General features: G+C 50.7%; 1 protein-coding gene across 4 annotated transcripts in view; it reads left to right on the top strand.

Moving 5' to 3' along the window:
* MROH1 (maestro heat like repeat family member 1) overlaps positions 1-23829 on the top strand; it is a 157216-nt gene that overhangs the window by 33270 nt on the left and 100117 nt on the right. For all 4 annotated transcript variants that reach the window (XM_073562389.1, XM_073562390.1, XM_073562386.1 and 1 more), the window contains exon 18: positions 23248-23300. In XM_073562389.1, the coding sequence (XP_073418490.1) occupies positions 23248-23300 (53 nt within the window). The remainder of the gene's footprint in view (positions 1-23247; positions 23301-23829) is intronic.

Below are 23829 nucleotides of genomic sequence, written 5' to 3'. Positions count from 1 at the left end.
GGAAGATGCATCGCCATGTAGGGTTGATCCATGTCTACCAGACATATTTCGGTGGGATTCTTCTATCCCCCTAAGCGCTGTGGCATGGTTGTGACAAGTTTACATACATACATACATATATATATGTATGTGTGTGTGTGTGTGTGTGTGTGTGTGTGTGTGTATTTTTTATAACATACACAGTTTGAATTCTGCGCCAATTTGCGGCCGGACTGCACCTGTCACTGATTGGTCGTGCCCGGCCAATCAGCAACGCGGGATTTCAGTTACAAACAGGCAGAATTAGACGATTATATAGTAGATATTATATACTCGCACACTCTACAGAAAGTATTCAGACCCCTTTAAAGTTTTCACATTGTTTCATTGCAGCCATTTGGTAAATTCAAAAAAAGTTCTTTTTTTACCTCATTAATGTGCACTCTGCATCTGGAAGATGTTAGATATGGATGTAAAATGATTTGGATAGTGGAGGAGGGGGCTAAGCTCCTGATGGCGTCCACCTCCATCTCACAATTCATTGTGATGTTATCGGGAGTGTGAGAGGAGGGGGTACGGTGCATGGGACTCTGTTTCATTGCAGCCATTTGGTAAATTCAGAAAAGTTCATTTTCTCATTAATGTGCACTCTGCACCCCATCTTCACTGGAAAAATCAGAAATGTAGAAACTTTTGCAAGTTTATTATATAAAAAAAAAAAGAGAGAAACTGAAATCTCCCATGGTCATAAGTCTTCAGCCCCTTTGCTCAGTATTGAGTAGACGCACCTTTTGAGCTAGTACAGCCATGAGTCGTCTTGGGAATGATGCCACAAGTTTTTCACGCCTGGATTTGGGGATCCTCGGCCATTCTTCCTTGCAGATCCTCTCCAGTTCCATCAGGTTGGATGGTGAATGTTGGTGGACAGCCATTTTCAGGTCTCTCCAGAGATGCTTAGTTGTGTTTAGGTCAGGGCTCTGGCTGGGCCAGTCAAGAATGGTCACAGAGTTGTTCTGAAGCCACTCCTTTGTTATTCTAGCTGTGTGCTTAGGGTCATTGTCTTGTTGGAAGGTGAATCTTTGGCCAAGTCTGAGGTCTAGAGCACTCTAGAAGAGGTTTTCATCCGGGATGTGTCTGTACTTGGCCACATTCATGTTTCCTTCAATGGCAACCAGCTGTCCTGTTCCTGCAGCTGAAAAACACCCCCATAGCATGATGCTGCCTCCACCATGTTTCACTGTTGGGATTGTATTGGGCAGGTGATGAGCAGTGCCTGGTTTTCTCCACACATACAGCTTAGAATTATCACCAAAAAGTTCTTTCTTTGTCTCATCAGACCAGAGAATCTTATTTCTCATAGTCTGGGAGTCCTTCATGTGTTTTTTTTTTTTTTTTTTTTTTTTAGCTAACTCTGTGCGGGCTTTCATATGTCTTGCTCTGAGGAGAGGCTTCCGTCGGGCCACTCTGCTATAAAGGCCCGCGTGGTAGAGGGCTGCAGTGATAGTTGACTTTGTGGAACTTTCTCCTATCTCCCTACTGCATATGTGGAGCTCAGCCACAGTCATCTTGGGGTTCTTCTTTACCTCTCTCTCCAAGGCTCTTCTCCCACGATTGCTCAGTTTGGCTGGACGGCCAGGTCTATGAAGACTTCTGGTGATCCCAAACTTCTTCCATGTAAGGATTATGGAGGCCACTGTGCTCTGAGGAATCTTGAGTACTGCAGAAATTCTTTTGTAACCTTGGCCAGATCTGTGCCTTGCCACAATTCTGTCTCTGAGCTCCTTGGCCAGTTCCTTTGGCCTCATGATTCTCATTTGGTCTGACATGCACTGTGAGCTGTGAGGTCTTATATAGACAGGTGTGCGCCTTTACAAATCAAGTCCTATCAGTTTAATTACACACAGCTGGACTCCAATGAAGGAGTAGAACCATCTCAAGGAGGATCACAAGGAAATGGACAGCACGTGGCTTACATATGAGTGTCTGAGGAGCGTGGCCAAAGCACTGAAGAGAGCAGACATGCAGTACTGAGCTCTTCCCGGCTTTCTAACAAATACCGGGCTCCTGCCTCGTAAATGGCAGCTTGGAGTCCCACATTTGTCCCATGGCCAGTTGCTCACCTGCTTGTCACTTCCCGGGTGAGATGGAGGCGGTGAGAGAGCTGTGGAGGGCGCCTGGGAGCTGAAGTCCAGACCCCTTGGAGACGTGTGGCCACTGATGGGTGGGATGGAGCTGAGGAGCGGCAGCCATCTTGGGGATTTCCCTGACACGTGGCGGAGGCATTGAAGAGTCAGAGACTCAAGCACATGAACAGCTGGGGAAGCTACCTTGGTGATTGGTTTGGCTGCAGCAAAGGTCTGAGAACGGTGAAGAAATCTAACAGCCTCTCCCCTCCCCCTTCCCTCTGTACTTGGAGTGAATTCCTGACAGAGATGAGACACGGCAGGTTACAGTGCGCTGCTGCCATCTAGTGCCCTTTGTGAGAATTGCGCCTGTTCCACATCATTATGCAGTAATAATGACTAGGGAAATGACTGTGTAACCCCCTTAATTTCAATATCCGAGCCAGTCATATTCTCCTGTGAATACATACATACTGAATAACCAGTTATAGGACTGCAGACGTATCTTGGGAAAAGCGCGATGAGTCCTAAGTCACAATCTGCAGCTGAGAAGGTGAGGATGTATGCTAGAGGGAATAACTCGATGACTCAAACCCTCATTGACTCGAGGAAAGACATCAATGTCGTCAGAAGCAGATGATATAGATTCAAAACCCGCTCTGAGACCGGCTGCCCTGAGACGGGTATCTGCCCCACTGCTGACTGCCATCACTGCAGCACGGCCGCCCTGAGACAGGTATCCGCACCACTGCTGACTGCCATCACTGCAGCACGGCCGCCCTGAGACAGGTATCCGCACCACTGCTGACTGCCATCACTGCAGCACGGCCGCCCTGACCTTTATCCGCACCACTGCTGACTGCCATCACTGCAGCATGGCTTCCCTGAGACAGGTATCTGCACCACTGCTGATTGCCATCACCGCAGCACGGCCACCCTGAGACAGGTATCCACAGCACTGCTGACTTCCATCACCGCAGCATGGCTTCCCTGAGACAGGTATCCACAGCACTGCTGACTGCCATCACCGCAGCACGGTCTCCCTGACCGGTATCCACAGCACTGCTGACTGCCATCACCGCAGCACGGTCTCCCTGACCGGTATCCGCACCACTGCTGACTGCCATCACCGCAGCACGGTCTCCCTGACCGGTATCCGCACCACTGCTGACTGCCATCACCGCAGCACGGTCTCCCTGACCGGTATCCGCACCACTGCTGACTGCCATCACCGCAGCACGGTCTCCCTGACCGGTATCCGCACCACTGCTGACTGCCATCACCGCAGCACGGTCTCCCTGACCGGTATCCGCACCACTGCTGACTGCCATCACCGCAGCACGGTCTCCCTGACCGGTATCCGCACCACTGCTGACTGCCATCACCGCAGCACGGTCTCCCTGACCGGTATCCGCACCACTGCTGACTGCCATCACCGCAGCACGGTCTCCCTGACCGGTATCCGCACCACTGCTGACTGCCATCACCGCAGCACGGTCTCCCTGACCGGTATCCGCACCACTGCTGACTGCCATCACCGCAGCACGGTCTCCCTGACCGGTATCCGCACCACTGCTGACTGCCATCACCGCAGCACGGTCTCCCTGACCGGTATCCGCACCACTGCTGACTGCCATCACCGCAGCACGGTCTCCCTGACCGGTATCCGCACCACTGCTGACTGCCATCACCGCAGCACGGTCTCCCTGACCGGTATCCGCACCACTGCTGACTGCCATCACCGCAGCACGGTCTCCCTGACCGGTATCCGCACCACTGCTGACTGCCATCACCGCAGCACGGTCTCCCTGACCGGTATCCGCACCACTGCTGACTGCCATCACCGCAGCACGGTCTCCCTGAGACAGGTATCCGCACCACTGCTGACTGCCATCACCGCAGCACGGGTGCCCTGAGACAGGTATCCGCACCACTGCTGACTGCCATCACCGCAGCACGGGTGCCCTGAGACAGGTATCCGCACCACTGCTGACTGCCATCACCGCAGCACGGGTGCCCTGAGACAGGTATCCGCACCACTGCTGACTGCCATCACCGCAGCACGGCCGCCTTGACACAGGTATCCGCACCACTGCTGACTGCCATCACCGCAGCACGGCCACCTTGACACAGGTATCCGCAGCACTGCTGACTGCCATCACCGCAGCACGTTCTCCCTGACCGGTATTCGCAGCACTGCTGACTGCCATCACAGCAGCACGGCCGCCCTGAGACAGGTATCCGCACCACTACTGTCTGTTGATCCGTGTATCTAATCCTATCCTGTGTGATGCAGTCTGCTGAGCCGTGCATCTAATCCTATCGTGTGATAGTCTGCTGATCCGTGTGTCTAATCCTATCCCGTATGATACTGATTGCTGAGCCGTGTATCTAATACTATCCTGTGTGGTACTGACTGCTGAGCCGTGTATCTAATCCTCTCCTGTGTGGTACTGTCTGCTGAGCCGTGTATCTAATCCTATCCTGTGTGATAGTCTGCTGATCCGTGTATCTAATCCTATCCTGTGATAGTCTGCTGAGCCATGCATCTAATCCTATCCTGTGTGATACTGACTGCTGAGCTGTGTATCTAATCCTATCCTGTGTGATACTGCGCTCCTGATATACTCTGTGCTGCTGTCACCCTGCTGGTTTTATGTGTGATCTACATGGTGGTATTGTGTATGATCTATATGGCGGTATGATGTGTGAAGTATATGGCGGCATTATGTGAGAACACTATGGCAGTATTACCTGCTAAAAGGGGACCCATTTTGGGGTGGTTCTGGCTGAGCACCTGCACACGGGTCAGGGGTAATAGTTAGGTGCAGTCAGGGGAGGGCTGGTGAGACAGCTGAAGAGAGGGGTCTCATTTTTATCGTTACTGTATGGCTCCATTTCCCCCCAGCCTGCTTCCCAGTGTCACTCCGGACTGCGCCTGTCGCCTCGCTGTCACACATCGCCAGGACAGGATCTGAGGAGGGGAATGGGGTCTTTGCATGCAAAGTCTGGATCAGAACAGGCCATCAATCAGCAGAGATGTTTCCTGGATTTCTGTGCTGCTGTCACCCTGCTCCTCCCCCATATATCTCCCTCTGTGCCCCCCATAGACCAGCACACTGCTCTCCTGAAATACTCTGTGCTGCTGTCACCCTGCTCCTCCACCATATATCTCCTTCTGTGCCCCCCATAGACCAGCACACTGCTCTCCTGAAATACTCTGTGCTGCTGTCACCCTGCTCCTCCCCCATATACCTCCCTCTGTGCCCCCCATAGGCCAGCACACTGCTCTCCTGAAATACTCTGTGCTGCTGTCACCCTGCTCCTCCCCTATATACCTCCCTCTGTGCCCCCCCATAGACCAGCACACTGCTCTCCTGAAATACTCTGTGCTGCTGTCACCCTGCTCCTCCCCCATATACCTCCCTCTGTGCCCCCCCATAGACCAGCACACTGCTCTCCTGAAATACTCTGTGCTGCTGTCACCCTGCTCCTCCCCCATATACCTCCCTCTGTGCCCCCCCATAGGCCAGCACACTGCTCTCCTGAAATACTCTGTGCTGCTGTCACCCTGCTCCCAGAATCCTTGCTGCCTGCCATCCTCAGTGATCAAAGACCCCATTTATCTCCTCAGATCCTGTCCTGGCGATGTGTGAAAGCGAGGCGACGGGCCTGATATATGGTGGAAGGAGCACAGAGTATTTCAGGAGAGCAGTGTGCTGGTCTATGGGGGGCACCCTGTTCGGTGCCAGGGATTGTACATAGAGCGCTGTGTTATATACACATGGATGGACCGTCTTCTTGTCTGCTCCACAGAAATCCAGGAAACATTTCTTCTGATTGATGACCTGTTCGGATCCAGACTTACATGCAAAGACAGCCAGTAACATTGCAGGCCCCATCAAAATGGCGGCTCACTGTGTTCCTAGATGTCATCCTCTCTTTTCCCTTAGCAAACACCCAGAAGGGGAGGAGAGGAGTGACATCACACCCATGTCAGCAGACTCCGCCCATAATTACTGCAGGGCAGTAATCTGAGCTAGTTATACACTAGGTTTTTGTGCCAAATTTCAGTAGCTGCTCCCCCTAGTGTTAACAAGTGGAAATGCCAAACTTTTTAAAATTATTTTTCATATTTTTCAAAATTAAAAACAAATGATAATATTTTTTAAGAAAATGTAAACATTAATTCTTTACATTTTTTCAATTGCTGAAAAAAATTTTTTTGGATGGCACCTTCCCTTTAAGATCAGGCATGACCCTTGGTGGAGGAACCAGACATGGCTGCCTCCTGTCCCCGATGCTCTTCGCTCTGGCGATAGAACCTATAGCTCTTAAGATCAGGCAGGACCCTTGGTGGAGGAACCAGACATGACTGTCCCCGATAGAACCTATAGCTCTTAAGATCAGGCATGACCCTTGGTGGAGGAACCAGACATGACTGTCCCCGATAGAACCTATAGCTCTTAAGATCAGGCATGACCCTTGGTGGAGGAACCAGACATGACTGTCCCCGATAGAACCTATAGCTCTTAAGATCAGGCATGACCCTTGGTGGAGGAACCAGACATGACTGTCCCCGATAGAACCTATAGCTCTTAAGATCAGGCATGACCCTTGGTGGAGGAACCAGACATGACTGTCCCCGATAGAACCTATAGCTCTTAAGATCAGGCAGGACCCTTGGTGGAGGAACCAGACATGGCTGCCTCCTGTCCCCGATGCTCTTCGCTCTGGCGATAGAACCTATAGCTCTTAAGATCAGGCAGGACCCTTGGTGGAGGAACCAGACATGACTGTCCCCGATAGAACCTATAGCTCTTAAGATCAGGCATGACCCTTGGTGGAGGAACCAGACATGACTGTCCCCGATAGAACCTATAGCTCTTAAGATCAGGCATGACCCTTGGTGGAGGAACCAGACATGACTGTCCCCGATAGAACCTATAGCTCTTAAGATCAGGCATGACCCTTGGTGGAGGAACCAGACATGACTGTCCCCGATAGAACCTATAGCTCTTAAGATCAGGCAGGACCCTTGGTGGAGGAACCAGACATGGCTGCCTCCTGTCCCCGATGCTCTTCGCTCTGGCGATAGAACCTATAGCTCTTAAGATCAGGCAGGACCCTTTGGTGGAGGGCATCAATATAAACTCCAGAATAGACCAGGTGGGATTATATAGAATCATAGAATCGTAGAGTTGGAAGGGACCTCCTGGGCCATCTGGTCCAACCCCCTGCTCAAGGCAGGATTCGCTAAATCATCCCAGTCAGATGTCTGTCCAGCCTCTGTTTGAAGACTTCCATTGAAGGAGAACTCACCACTTCTCGTGGCAGCCTGTTCCACTCATTGATCACTCTAACTGTCAAAAAGTTTTTTCTAATATCTAATCTGTGTCTCCTCCCATTCAGTTTCATCCCATTGCTTCTAGTCTTTCCTTGTGCAAATGAGAATAAAGTTGATCCTTCTACAATGTGACAGCCCTTTAGATATTTGTAGACAGCTATTAAGTCTCCTCTCAGTCTTCTCTTTTGCAAACTAAACATTCCCAAATCCTGCAACCTTTCCTCATAAGACAGGGTTTGCAGACCGGTCACCATTCTGGTCGCTCTTTTCTGAACTTGCTCCAGTTTGTTGCGGCCAACCTGGTGCTCTTCTTAAATAAAGTGGAGCAATTCCTCCTGAGAGCAATTGACCTCACTAACTATTTTGGGGAATTATGGAGTCTCAATTAATTGGAGTAAATCTGTGGTCATACCACTTATGGAATATGTGGCTGAATCTGTGATGTTTGGATTGCAAGTAGTACAAAAGTTCAGATACTTGGGCATTATAATTAATCCTAAGCCAATTAAGGCCGTTAAGGATAAGGTATACTCCTTATGATATGATGAAGGAAAGGCTTGAGGTCTGGTGTCGGCTGCCCCGATCTGTGGTGGGCAGAATTGGCTTAATCCAGAATGTTTGTACGTGTTGGAACATTCATCAACCAAAGTCCCCAAAGGGTTTTTTAGGATAACGCTTGGCATGATGGCGACATTCATATGGGGGATCATCGAGGCCCAAATTAAGTATTGGATCCCTGCAGAGACCCAAACAGCCGGGTGGATACAGGGTACCTCTGACCTACCTTTTGTGTTATCTGGCCGGTCAGATACGTCACTTGAAGCAGTGGATAGGTGGGGGCAGATTGCTAATGCAGAGGCTCATCGTATACACTTCTTGGATGGGAATCCACCATGGTCAATATTAGAAGGATCATATAGACCGCCACAAGATTTATTGTTTGTCAATACAGGTGTGGCGAGAGCGTAAGCGTATCCTGAAATTCCCTGACCAAATGGGAGAGACTCAAATATGGGATAATCCCAAGTTTCCATACCTCAAAAACATATAGGACACAATTTTCTGGAAGCCATATGGAATAGCAACACTTAAAATATAATTTTCAAAAATCTGATTATTATCATTTGAACAAATTCATATAAAATTTGGGATCCCTCATAGGGACTTTTATAGATACTTTAAGATGAGACACGCCATATTACACCAGTTCCCATTTCCTAGGATGCGAATATCCACATATCCATTGATAGGACGACTCGGGGACCCACGGGCGTAATATCCTCCCTGTATACCTTTCTACTAAACGCCAGGATTGCTTCTACCCAACTTGCTGTAGAAGGTAAATGGCGGCACTTAATCCCCTCTATCACTGACGATCAGTGGAATGACGCCCTAGAGGCGCATACAATGGTGTCACTGGCCGCAAATAATAAGCTAATTCAGCTACATATCCTGCATCAGTCGTATCCAAAACTGTGCCGCTAACTATAGACCTGTCTCTAATCTTCCCTTCATCTCTAAACTCCTGGAACGCCTGGTCCACTCCCGTCTTATCCGCTATCTCTTTGATGACTCTCTTCTCGACCCTCTCCAATCCGGTTTCCGCTCTTTACACTCTACTGAAACTGCCCTCACTAAAGTCTCTAATGATCTACTAACAGCTAAATCTAATGGTCACTACTCCATGCTAATTCTCTTGGATCTCTCTGCAGCATTCGACACTGTGGATCATCAGCTTGTAACGTTTTTAGGTAAAAACTACTTCAGAGAGTGGACCCTCTGGATCGCGGATCCGGAGCCCCTGGGCCGAGCACGCCAGGTGAAGACCGACCCCTATACAGGGATCGTTTGGGGCAGGACCACAGAGGACGGAGGCGCGACAGCCGGAACCAAGAGGAACGGCTCCACGGACATAAGGGGGCTCGGAAGACAGTGGGCTTAGATACGGCCAGGGACCGGAGGCACAGAGGAAACACAATACGGGGGTACGGCAAGAGGACTGGCCTGGGCTGACTGGAGACAGAGGGAGAGGAACACAGAGGATAGCAGGGGAACAGCGCCTGGACAGGCTGGAGAGAGGGGGAAACGAGACCGAGGACGGCAGGGAGGGAGAGCCTGAAGGGGCTGGAGGAGATCAAGGCAGAGAACGGAAGGACTACAGGTGTACTGTAGCGGCCAGAGGGTGCAGTAAGCTACACAATCATCAGGCGTCCTCCTAACAGCGAGGACGCCTGAAGTATACTAACCCCCGGAAGTGCGTCCACCTGTCCTGCTCCTCAGCGCCGCCCACCGCTGGAGGGAGAGAGCGGGAGGGGGCGTGCGCGCGGCAGGGAGCGGGTGCCAGGAGCCGCTGTGAGGGAGAACGTAGGACAGGCGCGCGCCTGGACGGGGGCGCACATGTAAGAGGACGCTGCGGCGTGCGCTGCCGCTGGAGGGGCATCGGCGGGCATAGCCGCCGATGTCACAGTACCCCTCTCCTTACGTCCTCCCCCACTGAGATTGGCCAAAAACTTTTTCAGAATCCGGGGAGCGTTGATATTTTCTCGAGGCTCCCAGGACCTTTCCTCGGGACCAAAACCCTTCCAATCGATAAGAAAAAGGGTCTTTCCCCTGACTCTTTTCATAGCCAAGATGTCCTTGACCTCAAAGACGTTGTCCGAGACAACAGGTGAAGGAGGGGCGATGGAAACTGGTTGGAACCGATTCAGGACTACGGGTTTCAAGAGCGAGACATGGAAAGCGTTGGGAACCCGGAGCGAAGCAGGCAACCTCAGCTTATAAGCCACTTCATTAACGCGTCCAATCACTTCAAATGGCCCAATGTACCGAGGACTCAACTTGTAAGAGGGAACTCTCAGACAGATATGTCGAGTAGAAAGCCAGACTTTGTCACCTGGATGGTACGAAGGCACGTCCTTTCGTCTTTTGTCTGCATGTTTCTTGATTCGGTTGTTGGCACTCTTGAGCGCTTCCCTGGTCTCTCTCCAAATCTGCGAGAATTCCATTGCGAGAGAATCGGCTGCGGGCACTCCCGTAGACGTGGAAAAAGGTAACGGAATACCTGGATTTTGACCGGTTACCACAAAGAATGGTGACTTGGCGGTAGATTCGCTGGGATGGTTATTGTGCGAGAATTCAGCCCAAGGTAGGAGCGCGACCCAATTGTCCTGATGGGCGTTGGAGAAGTGACGTAGGAAGGTGGTTAACACCTGATTAATTCGCTCCACTTGCCCGTTGGTCTGAGGATGGTATGCAGAGGAGAAGTCGAGAGATGTACCCATAAGCCGGCAGAGAGCCCTCCAGAAGCGAGAGGTGAACTGGACCCCCCGATCCGACACAATCCGCTGAGGAAGACCATGTAGCCTGAAGATCTGGTGGATGAAGATCTCGGCCAACTTCGGGGCGGACGGCAGTCCCGGTAAGGGAACAAAGTGGGCCATCTTGGAAAAACGATCTGCTACGACTAAGATGGTGGTACATCCAGCTGAGCGGGGTAAATCGGTCACAAAATCCATGGCGATTTGCTGCCAGGGAGCCTCAGGAACTGGTAATGGGTGAAGAAGACCGGCGGGCAAAGCCCTAGCCACCTTGTTCTGGGCACAGGTTGTGCACGAAGCTACATAGGTCCATCACATCCTGGCGAAGCGTGGGCCACCAGTAATACCGGGAAAGCAGCAAGAGAGTCTTCTTAGTCCCAACGTGTCCAGCAACTTTGGAGGAATGCCCCCAGCGCAACACCTCTGAACGTCTGCCTTGAGGGACGAAAGTTTTACCAGGCGGCGGAGTAGAAAAATTCACAGGAGCCATGGTGATCATCTTAGTAGGCTCGATAATATAGGATGGGTCTTCATCCCTCTCCGGTGACTGTAACGACCTGGAAAGGGCATTGGCCTTGATGTTCCTATTACCAGGTCGAAAGTGAAGTTGAAAGTCAAAGCGGGAGAAATACAGGGCCCACCTGGCTTGCCAGGCATTGAGTCTTTGGGCAGACTGCAGGTAAGCCAGATTCTTGTGGTCCGTGAGGATGGTGAAGGGATGTACAGCCCCCTCGAGTAAATACCGCCATTCAGCCAAGGCCATCTTAATGGCAAGTAATTCCCGGTCTCCAATGGAGTAGTTGCACTCCGCAGGCGAAAAGGCTTTAGAAAAGAAGCCGCAAGGGGCCAGCCGTCCGGATGAAGCCTGCTGGGACAGGACCGCCCCCGCTCCAGTGGAGGAGGCATCCACCTCTAGGACGAAGGGCCTGCTGGTCACTGGCCGATGCAAGATGGGTGCCGATGCAAAAGAACGTTTCAGAGCCAGGAAGGCGTTTTCAGCTTCGGGGGACCAGCTGTTGGGCTTCGTTCCCTTACGGGTCAAGGCCGTGATGGGTTTAGTAACCGTAGAAAAATGAGGCACGAATTGACGGTAATAGTTTGCGAACCCAAGGAACCGCTGGATGGCCTTTATCCCCACTGGACGGGGCCACTTGAGTACCGCACTGAGTTTTTCGGGATCCATCTTCAGACCGGAATCGGTGACGATATATCCCAAGAAGGGCAATGACGTCTGCTCAAAAAGGCATTTCTCAATCTTGGCGTAGAGTTGATTCTCTCGAAGGCGATGCAAGACCAAGCGTACGCTCTTGCGATGGGAGGGCAGATCGGGCGAGAAAACGAGAATGTCGTCTAGATACAAGACCACACAGGAATAGAGCAGATCCCGGAACACCTCGTTGATAAATTCTTGAAACACAGCTGGGGCATTGCAAAGGCCGAATGGCATGACTAAGTATTCATAATGCCCGTCACGGGTATTGAAGGCCGTTTTCCACTCATCCCCTGCGCGGATCCGGACCAAATTGTAGGATCCCCGCAGATCTAACTTCGTGAAGATCCGAGCTCCTCTCAGCCGGTCAAAGAGCTCCGGAATCAACGGAAGGGGATATCGATTTTTAACGGTGATATTGTTTAGGCCCCGGTAATCTATACAAGGCCGCAAAGATCCGTCTTTCTTAATAATAATAATCTTTATTTTTATATAGCGCTAACATATTCCGCAGCGCTTTACATTTTGCACACATCATCATCACTGTCCCCGATGGGGCTCACAATCTAAATTCCCTATTAGTATGTCTTTAGAATGTGGGAGGAAACCGGAGTGCCCGGAGGAAACCCACGCAAACACGGGGAGAACATACAAACTCCTTGCAGATGTTGTCCTTGGTGGCTGCCCTTGGTTCTTTCTTCCGGACGAAGAAAGAACCTGCGCCCGCAGGAGAAGAGGACTTTCAGATAAACCCCTTGGACAGGTTTTCATGAATATATTCCGTCATGGCAGAGGTCTCGGCTGGAGAAAGAGGGTACGTTCTTCCTCTGGGAGGGACAGCTCCGGGAATCAGGTCGATAGGGCAGTCATAGGACCGATGTGGAGGCAGGGAATCCGCTTCCTTCTTGCAGAAAACATCAGTGTAGGCGTGGTATGGAACAGGAAGGCCCGGGAGATCCGTTGGCCTAGGCAGAGAATGGGAACGAACAAGGGTACGCAAACAGCTTGCATGGCAGGCGTGCCCCCAGCGCAAGATCTCCCCGGAGCGCCAGTCGACAACTGGCTCATGCCGCCTAAGCCAAGGTAACCCTAAGAGAATGGCGTGGGATAGTTGAGGCAGGACATAAAAGGCAATCTTCTCGGAGTGAAGTGCGCCAATTTGTAGCTTAACTTCAGTGGTGAGTCCAGGCAGAGGTTTGCCATCGACGGAGGTGATTGCTCGCGGATTACTTAAGACGACCACGGGAATCTGGAGTTTGTCAACCTCTTCCTGGCGGATGAAGTTGCCTGCTGCGCCCGAGTCCACATACGCCTCCACGGAGCCACGCCTCCGACCTGTAATAAGCAGAGCTGAAAGAGTAAGTGGAAGAGAGGGGGTCTGATCACCTAGGGGGCCCTCTCCTACCTGGCCTAGGTGGATGCGTTTCCCGGTCTCTCAGGACAAGTGCGTACGAAGTGATTGGCCCCTCCACAATATAAAGAGTCCATTAGTCATCCTCTCCTTGCGCCGTTGTTTGGACAGCTTGACGCGATCCACCTGCATAGGCTCAGGAGCAGAGTTACTAGAGGGAGCAACAGCGCGCGGAATGGGGGCTTGGTATAATCTAAAGGGCCTCTTCTCCCTGGCTGACTCTCGCGCGTTCCTGAAAACGCAGATCAATACGAGTAGCTAGAGAGATGAGATCTTCCAGGGTGGTTGGGGAGTCACGCCCGGCCAGCTCATCCTTGATTTTACTAGAGAGGCCTCTCCAAAAGGCACCTACAAGGGCTTCATTATTCCACCCCAGCTCCGAGGACAAGTTCCGAAAACGGATGGCGTATTGCCCTACCGTAAGGGACCCCTGGTGGAGGTTAAAAAGGGTCTCCGTAGAGGAAGCAAGGCGCCCGGGTTCATCAAACACCTTACGAAATGTTTCCAAAAAACTCAGGATTTTAGTAACCACCGGGTCATCCCTCTCCCACAATGGATTCACCCAAGCCAACGCCTCTCCCTCTAGATGGGACACTATAAAGGCCACCTTAGCACGGTCCGTGGGGTATTGTTGGGGCAGAAGCTCAAGGTGCAGTCTGCACTGGTTTAAAAAAACCCCTACACAACTTTGGGTCCCCACAGTACCTGGGCGGCTTTCCAAGACGGCGAGGTGGGGATGAGACAGCGTCCCGGGCTTGGGTAGAAGCGGCCGCGGAGGACTGCAGAGCAAGCAGCCGATTATCCACGGACGCCATATACCCCAAATTGTGAGATTGCGCATCGCGCTGCTGCGCGAGCTCCTGCTGGAGGCTGGCTAAGAGAGGAGCATGCGCTGGGTCAGCGGTTTGCAGGGCGGAGAGCCGGGTGTCCATGGACTTCATGAATGACATAATTCGGGTCTGATTCTCCCTTAAGAAAAGCAGTTCTTTCTGAGTGGCAGCCGCGGCACCGGCGGGGTCCATGGCCTGATGATACTGTAACGTTTTTAGGTAAAAACTACGTCAGAGAGTGGACCCTCTGGATCGCGGATCCAGAGCCCCTGGGCCGAGCACGCCAGGTGAAGACCGACCCCTATACAGGGATCGTTTGGGGCAGGACCACAGAGGACGGAGGCGCGACAGCCGGAACCAAGAGGGACGGCTCCACGGACATAAGGGGGCTCGGAAGACAGTGGGCTTAGATACGGCCAGGGACCGGAGGCACAGAGGAAACACAATACGGGGGTACGGCAAGAGGACTGGCCTGGGCTGACTGGAGACAGAGGGAGAGGAACACAGAGGATAGCAGGGGAACAGCGCCTGGACAGGCTGGAGAGAGGGGGAAACGAGACCGAGGACGGCAGGGAGGGAGAGCCTGGAGGGGCTGGAGGAGATCAAGGCAGAGAACGGAAGGACTACAGGTGTACTGTAGCGGCCAGAGGGTGCAGTAAGCTACACAATCATCAGGCGTCCTCCTAACAGCGAGGACGCCTGAAGTATACTAACCCCCGGAAGTGCGTCCACCTGTCCTGCTCCTCAGCGCCGCCCACCGCTGGAGGGAGAGAGCGGGAGGGGGCGTGCGCGCGGCAGGGATCGGGTGCCAGGAGCCGCTGTGAGGGAGAACGTAGGACAGGCGCGCGCCTGGACGGGGGCGCGCAGGTAAGAAGACGCTGCGGCGTGCGCTGCCGCTGGAGGGGCATCGGCGGGCATAGCCGCTGATGTCACACAGCTCCTCCTCACTATGCTCCGTTTCATTGGCCTCAAGGACACCGTTCTCTCCTGGTTCTCCTCCTATCTCTCTGACCGCTCCTTTACTGTATCTTTTGCCGGCTTCTCCTCCTCTCACCTTCCCCTTACTGTTGGGGTTCCTCAAGGATCGGTTCTAGGCCCCCTCCTCTTCTCCTTGTACACTGCCCCTATTGGTCAAACAATCAGTAGATTTGGCTTCCAGTACCGTCTCTATGCTGATGACACCCAATTATACTCTTCCTCTCCTGACATCACGCCAGCCTTTCTAGAAAACACCGGCGATTGTCTAAACGCTGTGTCTAACATCATGTCCTCACTATATCTGAAACTGAACCTGTCAAAGACTGAACTCCTTGTGTTTCCTCCCTCTACTAATGTACCTATGCCCGACACTGCCATTTCCGTGTGTGGTTCCACTATTACTCCCTAGCAACATGCCCGCTGTCTTGGGGTCGTACTTGACTCCGAGCTTTCCTTTGCCCCCCACATTTGATCACTGGCTCGCTCTTGTCATCTGCACCTCAAAAACATTTCTAGAATTCGACCTTTTCTTACTTTTGACTCCGCAAAAACTCTTACTGTTTCTCTTATTCATTCTCGTCTGGACTATTGTAACTCTCTCTTCTAATCGGTCTCCCTCTTACCAAACTCTCCCCCCTCCAATCTGTCTTGAATGCTGCAGCCCGGATCATATTCCTCACCAATTGTTACACTGATGCCTCTACCTTGTGCCATTCATTACACTGGCTACCCATCCACTCCAGAATTCAGTATAAACTTATCACCCTCACCCACAAAGCCCTCCATTGCTTAGCACCACCATACATCTCCTCCCTTGTTTCAGTATACCACCCTACCCGCGCCCTCTGTTCTGCTGATGACCTGAGGTTAGCATCCTCAATAATCAGAACCTCCCACTCCCGTCTCCAAGACTTTACACGCGCTGTTCCAATTTTTTGGAATGCACTTCCCAGGTCAATACGATTTGTCCCCAATCCCCACAATTTTAAGCGGGCCCTGAAAATGCATTTATTCAGACTGGCCTACCACCTCAACACATTAACCTAATCTATCCCTGGGTGGCACAGTCAAAAGTTTTACCATAACCAGGTTCCCCGCATCATGTTCCCACATTTATGCATCCATTAGCCCTCTGTGTCTGTACTGTTACACACTTAACACTATGGCTGGTCCATACAATCAGAGCAACTGTTACCACCCACCTTCCGTGTCTCCCTCTTTCCTCATAGACTGTAAGCTTGCGAGCAGGGCCCTCATTCCTCTTGGTATCTGTTATGATCTATGTGATTATTGTTATGCTGTAATGTCTATCGTCTGTACAAATCCCCTCTGAAATGTAAAGTGCTGCGGAATATGTCGGCGCTATAGAAATAAAATTTTATTATTATATTACCTGACCCCGAGTAGACTACATAGAATTGGCAGACTGGTAACTGATAAGTGTCATAGGTGTGGGGAATCGGGAGCGGGTTTCTGCCATCTTATTTGGAATTGTGGGATAATAAAGATACTGGTGCGATGTGATAACTACATTAGAGTGGATAATTAGGACACCAATTGAGTGGAGTCCAGAGTTATGTATCCTGGGTTTTGTGGCTGAAGAACTGTGGTCGCACTATGATAAAATAACTCTCCGGAAGGTTCTATTTATTGCTAGGAAAGCCATAGCACTAAGGTGGATGGCGGGGAAGCCTCCTACTATTAATCGGTGTGAAAAAATAGTGACTGATAGGATACCATATGAGAATCTATTATATAGAAGTAGAAGATGCCTCAGACATAGGAGATGGGAGAGGTGGTGTTGTGAATTCTCTTTCAGGGCTCCCTCTGGTGGTTACTGGAGGTAGTGGAGCTGGCCAGATTGACAGAGGTCTGCCATCTGATGATGATGATTGGAGATCTGGGGTTACTGATTGGAGTATTTAAGTCAGCAGACTTCCTTCAATCCCTGCTGGTGATTTCTTTCCTGTGCATTCTGAGGTCTGATGTCTCCTGCTCTGATCCTACATTTTTCAGCTAAGTGGTTCATTTGCTAATCCTTCGCATCTGATCTGGTTTTGCCTCTTTCTGCTTGTTGTGCGGGTTCAGCTTGCTCCTGCTGGGGGCTGTGCTGGACCCCGCTCCATATGTTACAGCTTGTGTCAGTTTATTCAGTCCCCTGTTATGTTGGTCTCTTTTGCTTTGCTTCCAGTTTATACCGGAGTGCTGATGTAGTGGGGGCGAAGTTGTGTGACTTCAGTGTTTTTTTTTTTTTTTTTGTTTTTTTTTTGTACGTCAGACATGTTGGATTTTTTAGGGTTTTTGCGTGATTGCAGACAGTGTCTTTCCTGTCCTGTCTAGTTAGTGTGGGCCCCATCATTTGCTCAGTCTATTTTCCTACCTGCGTTTGTGTTTCATCTTGTCTCACCGACAATACATGTTGGGGGCTGTCTATTCCTTTGGGGTCTGCTCTGGGGCAGTTTAGATTTCACCTTTCTTACTTTAGGCTTATTTAGTTCTCCGGCTGTGCTGAGGTGTCTAGGGCATCGTAGGCACGCTCCACGGCTGCCGTTAGTTGTGTGGATAGGATCAGGGGTCTGCAATCCGCTTAGTTGCCAACCTCTCTGGTTTTCTGGTGGCTTAGCCTGGTCCTGCCATCCTCCTCGGTGACCCATTCATAACTAGGTGGTGCGACTCGCCCTTATCGCATCTACCCCTTAATGCCGTGGCTTCATCTATTTCACGGTATGAACCCTGATGATGTGTGACCGGCAGGAGTGCACTCATGTGATCACCCAAACTGGTGCCTGATCTGAGAACCTGTCAATCGAGTGCAATGCTTCATAATGGAGGTTGTCCTAATATGCCAGCTTCTGTATTGTTTCTTCACTTTATTTACTCTGCTATTGAGGGTGTAATGTTACCTACGTGTCACTGTAAGGGCCAACTGCATCATTCTGACCATATACTGCCATATTATGTTTGTAACTTTATCCTGTGGAATCTTTCAATAAAGAGTTAAAAAAAGAAAAAAAAAAAATGGCCCCCTCATCCCTGTCCTGGCAGGGATTATTTTTATTGTTTTATATAGCACCATTGATTCCATGGTGCTGTACATGAGAAGGGGTTACATACAAATTACAGATATCACTTACAGTTAACTAACAATCACAGACTGATACAGAGGGGAGAGGACCCTGCCCTTTTGGGCTTACAGTCTACAGGATGGTGGGGAAGGAGACAGTAGGTTGGGGGGTTGCAGCAGCTCCAGTGATGGTGAGGAGGCAGCGGGGATCATTGCAGGCTGTAGGCTTTCCTGAAGAGATGGGTTTTCTGGTTCCGTCTGAAGGATCCGAGTGTGGATGATAGTCGGACGAGTTGGGGCAAAGAATTCCAGAGAATAGGGGCTATTCGGGAGAAGTCTTGGAGGCGGTTGGGTGAGGAGCGAATAAGTGTGGAGGAGAGAAGGAGGTCTTGGGAGGACCGGAGATTACGTGGGGAAGGTATCGGGAGATTAGTTCAGAGATGTATGGAGGAGACAGGTTGTAGATGGCCTTGTAGGTCAGTATTGGTAATTTTGAACTGGATTCGCTGAGGGAATGGAAGCCAGTGAAGAGATTTGCAGAGGGGAGAAGTGGAGGAGTAGCGATGAGAGAGATGAATTAGTTGGGTGGCAGAGTTGAGGATGGACTGGAGAGGTGCGTGGGTGTTAGCAGGGAGACCACAGAGGAGGATGTTTTAGTAGTGGAGGTGGGAGATGATGAGGGCATGCACAAGTAGTTTAGTAGATTGAGGGTTGAGGAAAGGACGGATTCTGGAGATATTTTTGAGCTGGAGGCGACAGGAGGTGGAGAGAGTTTGGATGTGCAGTTTGAAGGACAGGGCAGAGTCAAGGGCTACTCTGAGGCAGCGGACCTCTGTTACGGGGGAAAGCATGATCTCGTTAATTGTTACAGAAAGGTCAGGTAAGGAAGATCTGTGAGATGGAGGAAAGATGATTAGTTCAGATTTGTCCACATTGAGTTTGAGGAAGCGAGAGGAGGAGGAGGAGGATATGGCTGATAGGGACGATCGCCATCGGCCCCATCCTTATTCTGGTATGATTGGCCCCATCAGAAAAGATTAAATCAAACAAACCTGTTGTGAGCTCTCTTGATCTGACTTTGAGGCATAGCTCCCTCTGGTGGATACTGTTGGTAGTGGTGCTGGTCAACATGATGTTAACACAACAGCTGCAGAAGATAATTGGAGGGGTGGTGGTAGTGACTGGGACTACATAAGCGAGCAGACTTCTCTGTTACTGCCGGTGATACTTCTTTCTTTGCTTACTGAGGATTTCTGTCAGCTGAAAAAATGCAGGATCAGGCAGCAAAGTGTAATTTGCTAAACCCTTTGCATCTGTTTTTGCCTTGCTGTCGGGTCAGCTTGCTCCCCCTGGGGCTGCTGGCTCCTGCCCTGTATTTTTGTATCTTGTGTTTGTTTGCTCAGTCCCCTGCTGTATTAGCCTGTTGCTAGCCGCCAGTTCACACCCGAGTGCTGATATAGTGGGGGCGAGGTTGTTCAAACCTCAGTATTTTTGTACATCAGTCGTGTTGGAATTAGGGTTTTTGCGTGTTTGCAGAGAGTACCTTTTCTGTCCTGTCTTATCTAGTCAGTGTGGGCCCCATCATTTGCGCAGTCTATTTTCTGTCTGTGTTTGTGTTTTCATCTTGTTTCACCGTCAATACATGTTTGGGGGCTGTCTATTCCTTTGGGGATCTGCTCTGGGGCAGTTTAGATTTCACCTTTCTGTCTTTAGGCTTAGTTAGTTCTCTGGCTGTGACGAGGCGTCTAGGGCAACATAGGAACGCTCCACGGCTACTTCTAGTTGTGTTAAGTTCAGGGGTCTGCAATCCGCTGAGCATCCAACCTCTCTGGTGTTGTGGTGGCATAGCCTATTGCGCTCTCCTCCTCGGTGACCCATTCATATCACAAACCATTCCACTTACCTTCCTCCGCTCCCTCGCAGCGTCCTGCTCCGGTACCAGAAGCTGACTAATGCTTGTAAGCAGTGCATGCTAGGGATGTCCCAAGCCGAGCACAGCTGCCGGAGTACTCCCCGCGACCATGGCAGGGACGTCACAAGCAGAGCACCGCTGCCGGAGTACTTCCCTCGACCATGGCAGTGACTCACAGCAGAGCACCGCTGGCGGAGTCCTCACCACGACTGTGCGCACAGAGAGCAGTGACTTTTCATTGCTCCTCAGTAGCACGCAGTGTCAGCCGTAGACTTCCTGCTGCTGCCGGCGGCCACGTGTGCCGATACTTAAGAAAAATGAATATTCATGGAATGGGATGAATAAATGTTTCCTTGATTATGAAATACACAGAAAACCATTAACAAACAGGTGCTAGCCCAAATACGAGAGACGACAACGCCATAGGACCCTCTCCAATACAGAGTCACCAGTATAATGCACATAAGGAACAATAAGGGGCAACTAGAACGAACTCAGCGCATTGATACAGTACTAAAGATGACCGATCCAATAATCAATACAGGTAAGGACACACGGAAGTAATCTGCTGTGTAATCTAAACTGCCCCCCCCCCCCAAAAAAAAAGAGCATATTGCACTAAAGAGCCAAAGCGATTAGTGTCCTAATATATCACCATGGAAAAGGACCGCTCACCATGAAGTGTGCTGGGCACTATAAACATGTAATCCATGATGCCCAAACATATGGCACCTTACCGGTATGGTGGGGATCCCCGGATGTCCCTCTGCCCCAGCAGATTACTTCCGTGTGTCCTTATCTGTATTGATTATTGGATCGCTCATCTTTGGTACTGTATCATTGCGCTGAGTTCTTTCACGTTACACCTGATTTTTCCTTGTGTGCATTATATTGGTGGTCTGTATTGTAGGGGGTCCTATGGCGTTGTCGTCCCTCGTATTTTGGCTAGCACTTTTTGTTTATTGTTTGTGTATTTTTTTACCTACCATATACCATTCTTTGGTACCATTTTTTTAAATTTCTTTGTCACTGTCAAGGTGTCCTTCTCCGATACCACACAATCAGAGATAGGAAAGTTTGAACTATCCCAAGACCTTTATTATAGGCAAAACTAAAAGGTCCATAAACAATCCACACACTGAGGATACAATAGTCCAGAACATGGATGCAGTTCAGTAACAGGATGAATGTCCAAGGAGAGGAGTCCAATGATCCAGCAGACAGTGGATAAAATGGGTCCATATGCTTCCCCTCCTCTCTGACGTGCCGTCTTCACACGATCATCACCACACAGGGTCTGACTTGAACAACTCCTGTCCACCCCTGCCCCCTCCTTATGTCCAGGGGTAGTCAGACAGGTTGGAGTGGTTTTCAGGCCTCCCAGACCTGACAAAGGTGCCTTGGGGATTAAGGCACTACAGGGGGTTCATCAAGAGGCATAGATAGTCAGGCTGCAGTTAGTAAGTGAGCTAATTCAACTATCAGACTTTTGGAAGGTAATTGAGACTCTAGACAATATGGGAATACACGGAATGATACAGGGCAACAAGAGAACACTATTAAAATCTGTAAAATATAAATAGACACAAAATGATACCCACATAACATATGGCACCATCACAGTCACCATAACAGTGATGAATGTGTATAGTGTGTGTGTATAATACATATTTGTGTGTGTGTATATCATGTATAATTGTGTGTGTGTATATGTATAATGTAATGTGTCTGTATATATAATATAGCCGAGTATTTCAGTAATTTTTTTTTTTTTTTTTTTTTTTTTTTAAACTCCCCCTTGACTTATACTGGAGTCATTGTCCCAAAAGATGGAGGGGGGGGGGGCGGCGGAGCAGTAAGTGACAGGAGCCAAGAGCCGGCATCTGACGCTGTGCCTGCTGCTAAAGAGCGAGAATATTCACTGCTCTGAGTGAATATTCATCTCTCAGTAATAGCGGGAGATGGAGCCATGTTATACCAGGATAGGGGAGGAGGAGCCATGTTATACCAGGATAGGGGAGGAGGAGCCATGTTATACCAGGATAGGGGAGGAGGAGCCATGTTATACCTAGATTGGGGAGGAGGAGCCATGTTATACCTGGATTGGGGAGGAGGAGCCATGTTATTCCTGGATTGGGGAGGAGGAGCCATGTTATTCCTGGATTGGGGAGGAGGAGCCATGTTATTCCTGGATTGGGGAGGAGGAGCCATATTATACCTGGATTGGGGAGGAGGAGCCATGTTATACCTGGATTGGGGAGGAGAAGCCATGTTATACCAGGATAGGGGAGGAGGAGCCATGTTATACCAGGATAGGGGAGGAGGAGCCATGTTATACCAGGATAGGGGAGGAGGAGCCATGTTATATCTGGATTGGGGAGGAGGAGCCATGTTATATCTGGATTGGGGAGGAGGAGCCATATTATATCTGGATTGGGGAGGAGGAGCCATGTTATATCTGGATTGGGGAGGAGGAGCCATGTTATATCTGGATTGGGGAGGAGGAGCCATGTTATATCTGGATTGGGGAGGAGGAGCCATGTTATACCTGGATAGGGGAGGAGGAGCCATGTTATACCTGGATAGGGGAGGAGGAGCCATGTTATACCTGGATAGGGGAGGAGGAGCCATGTTATACCAGGATAGGGATGAGGAGGAGCCATGTTATACCAGGATAGGGATGAGGAGGAGCCATGTTATACCAGGATAGGGATGAGGAGGAGCCATGTTATACCAGGATAGGGATGAGGAGGAGCCATGCATACCCGGCTTATACTCTAGTCAAGAAGTTTCTCCAGTTTCTCATGGCAATATTAGGGGCCTCGGCTTACACTTGGTTCGGTTTATACTCGAGTATATACGGTATTTGTGTGCATTATATATTGTGTATTACATCTTTTGTGTATGCTTCTGTTTTTATTCCATTGATTGTATTCACAGGGCACACGACCACATCTGTGATAGATCATTAGTTTTCCGGTGATCTCGGTCTCGTAGGCTTCAGACTTTCTTCATTTTTTCTTTGTGCCCTGATCGGCAGGTTCAGGAACTGATGATTGAACTCTTGTATTTTTAGAGTCTCCAGAGCAACGTCTACAACAGACTGTGTGGGAGGAACGCTTACTGAAGGTAGGGGCCGGAGGGCTTACTGGAGGGTGAGGGCTGGAGGGTAGGGGCCCGGAGAGCTTACTGGAGGGGTAGGGGGCTGGAGGGCTTACTGGAGGGGTAGGGGGCCGGAGGGCTTACTGGAGGGTGAGGGCTGGAGGGTAGGGGCCCGGAGGGCTCACTGGAGGGGTAGGGGGCCGGAGGGCTCACTGGAGGGGTAGGGGGCCGGAGGGCTTACTGGAGGGGTAGGGGGCCGGAGGGCTTACTGGAGGGGTAGGGGGCCGGAGGGCTTACTGGAGGGGTAGGGGGCCGGAGGGCTTACTGGAGGGGTAGGGGGCCGGAGGGCTTACTGGAGGGGTAGGGGGCCGGAGGGCTTACTGGAGGGGTAGGGGGCCGGAGGGGTAGGGGGCCGGAGGGCTTACTGGAGGGGTAGGGGGCCGGAGGGCTTACTGGAGGGGTAGGGGGCCGGAGGGCTTACTGGAGGGGTAGGGGGCCGGAGGGCTTACTGGAGGGGTAGGGGGCTGGAGGGGTAGGGGGCCGGAGGGCTTACTGG

Source organism: Dendrobates tinctorius, unplaced genomic scaffold (genome assembly GCF_039654945.1).
Source record: "Dendrobates tinctorius isolate UK_male_01 unplaced genomic scaffold, ASM3965494v1 ptg000349l, whole genome shotgun sequence".
NCBI lineage: Eukaryota > Metazoa > Chordata > Amphibia > Anura > Dendrobatidae > Dendrobates > Dendrobates tinctorius.
The sequence above is the reverse complement of the archived record's forward strand: the minus strand, read 5'-3'. Positions and strand labels throughout refer to the sequence as shown.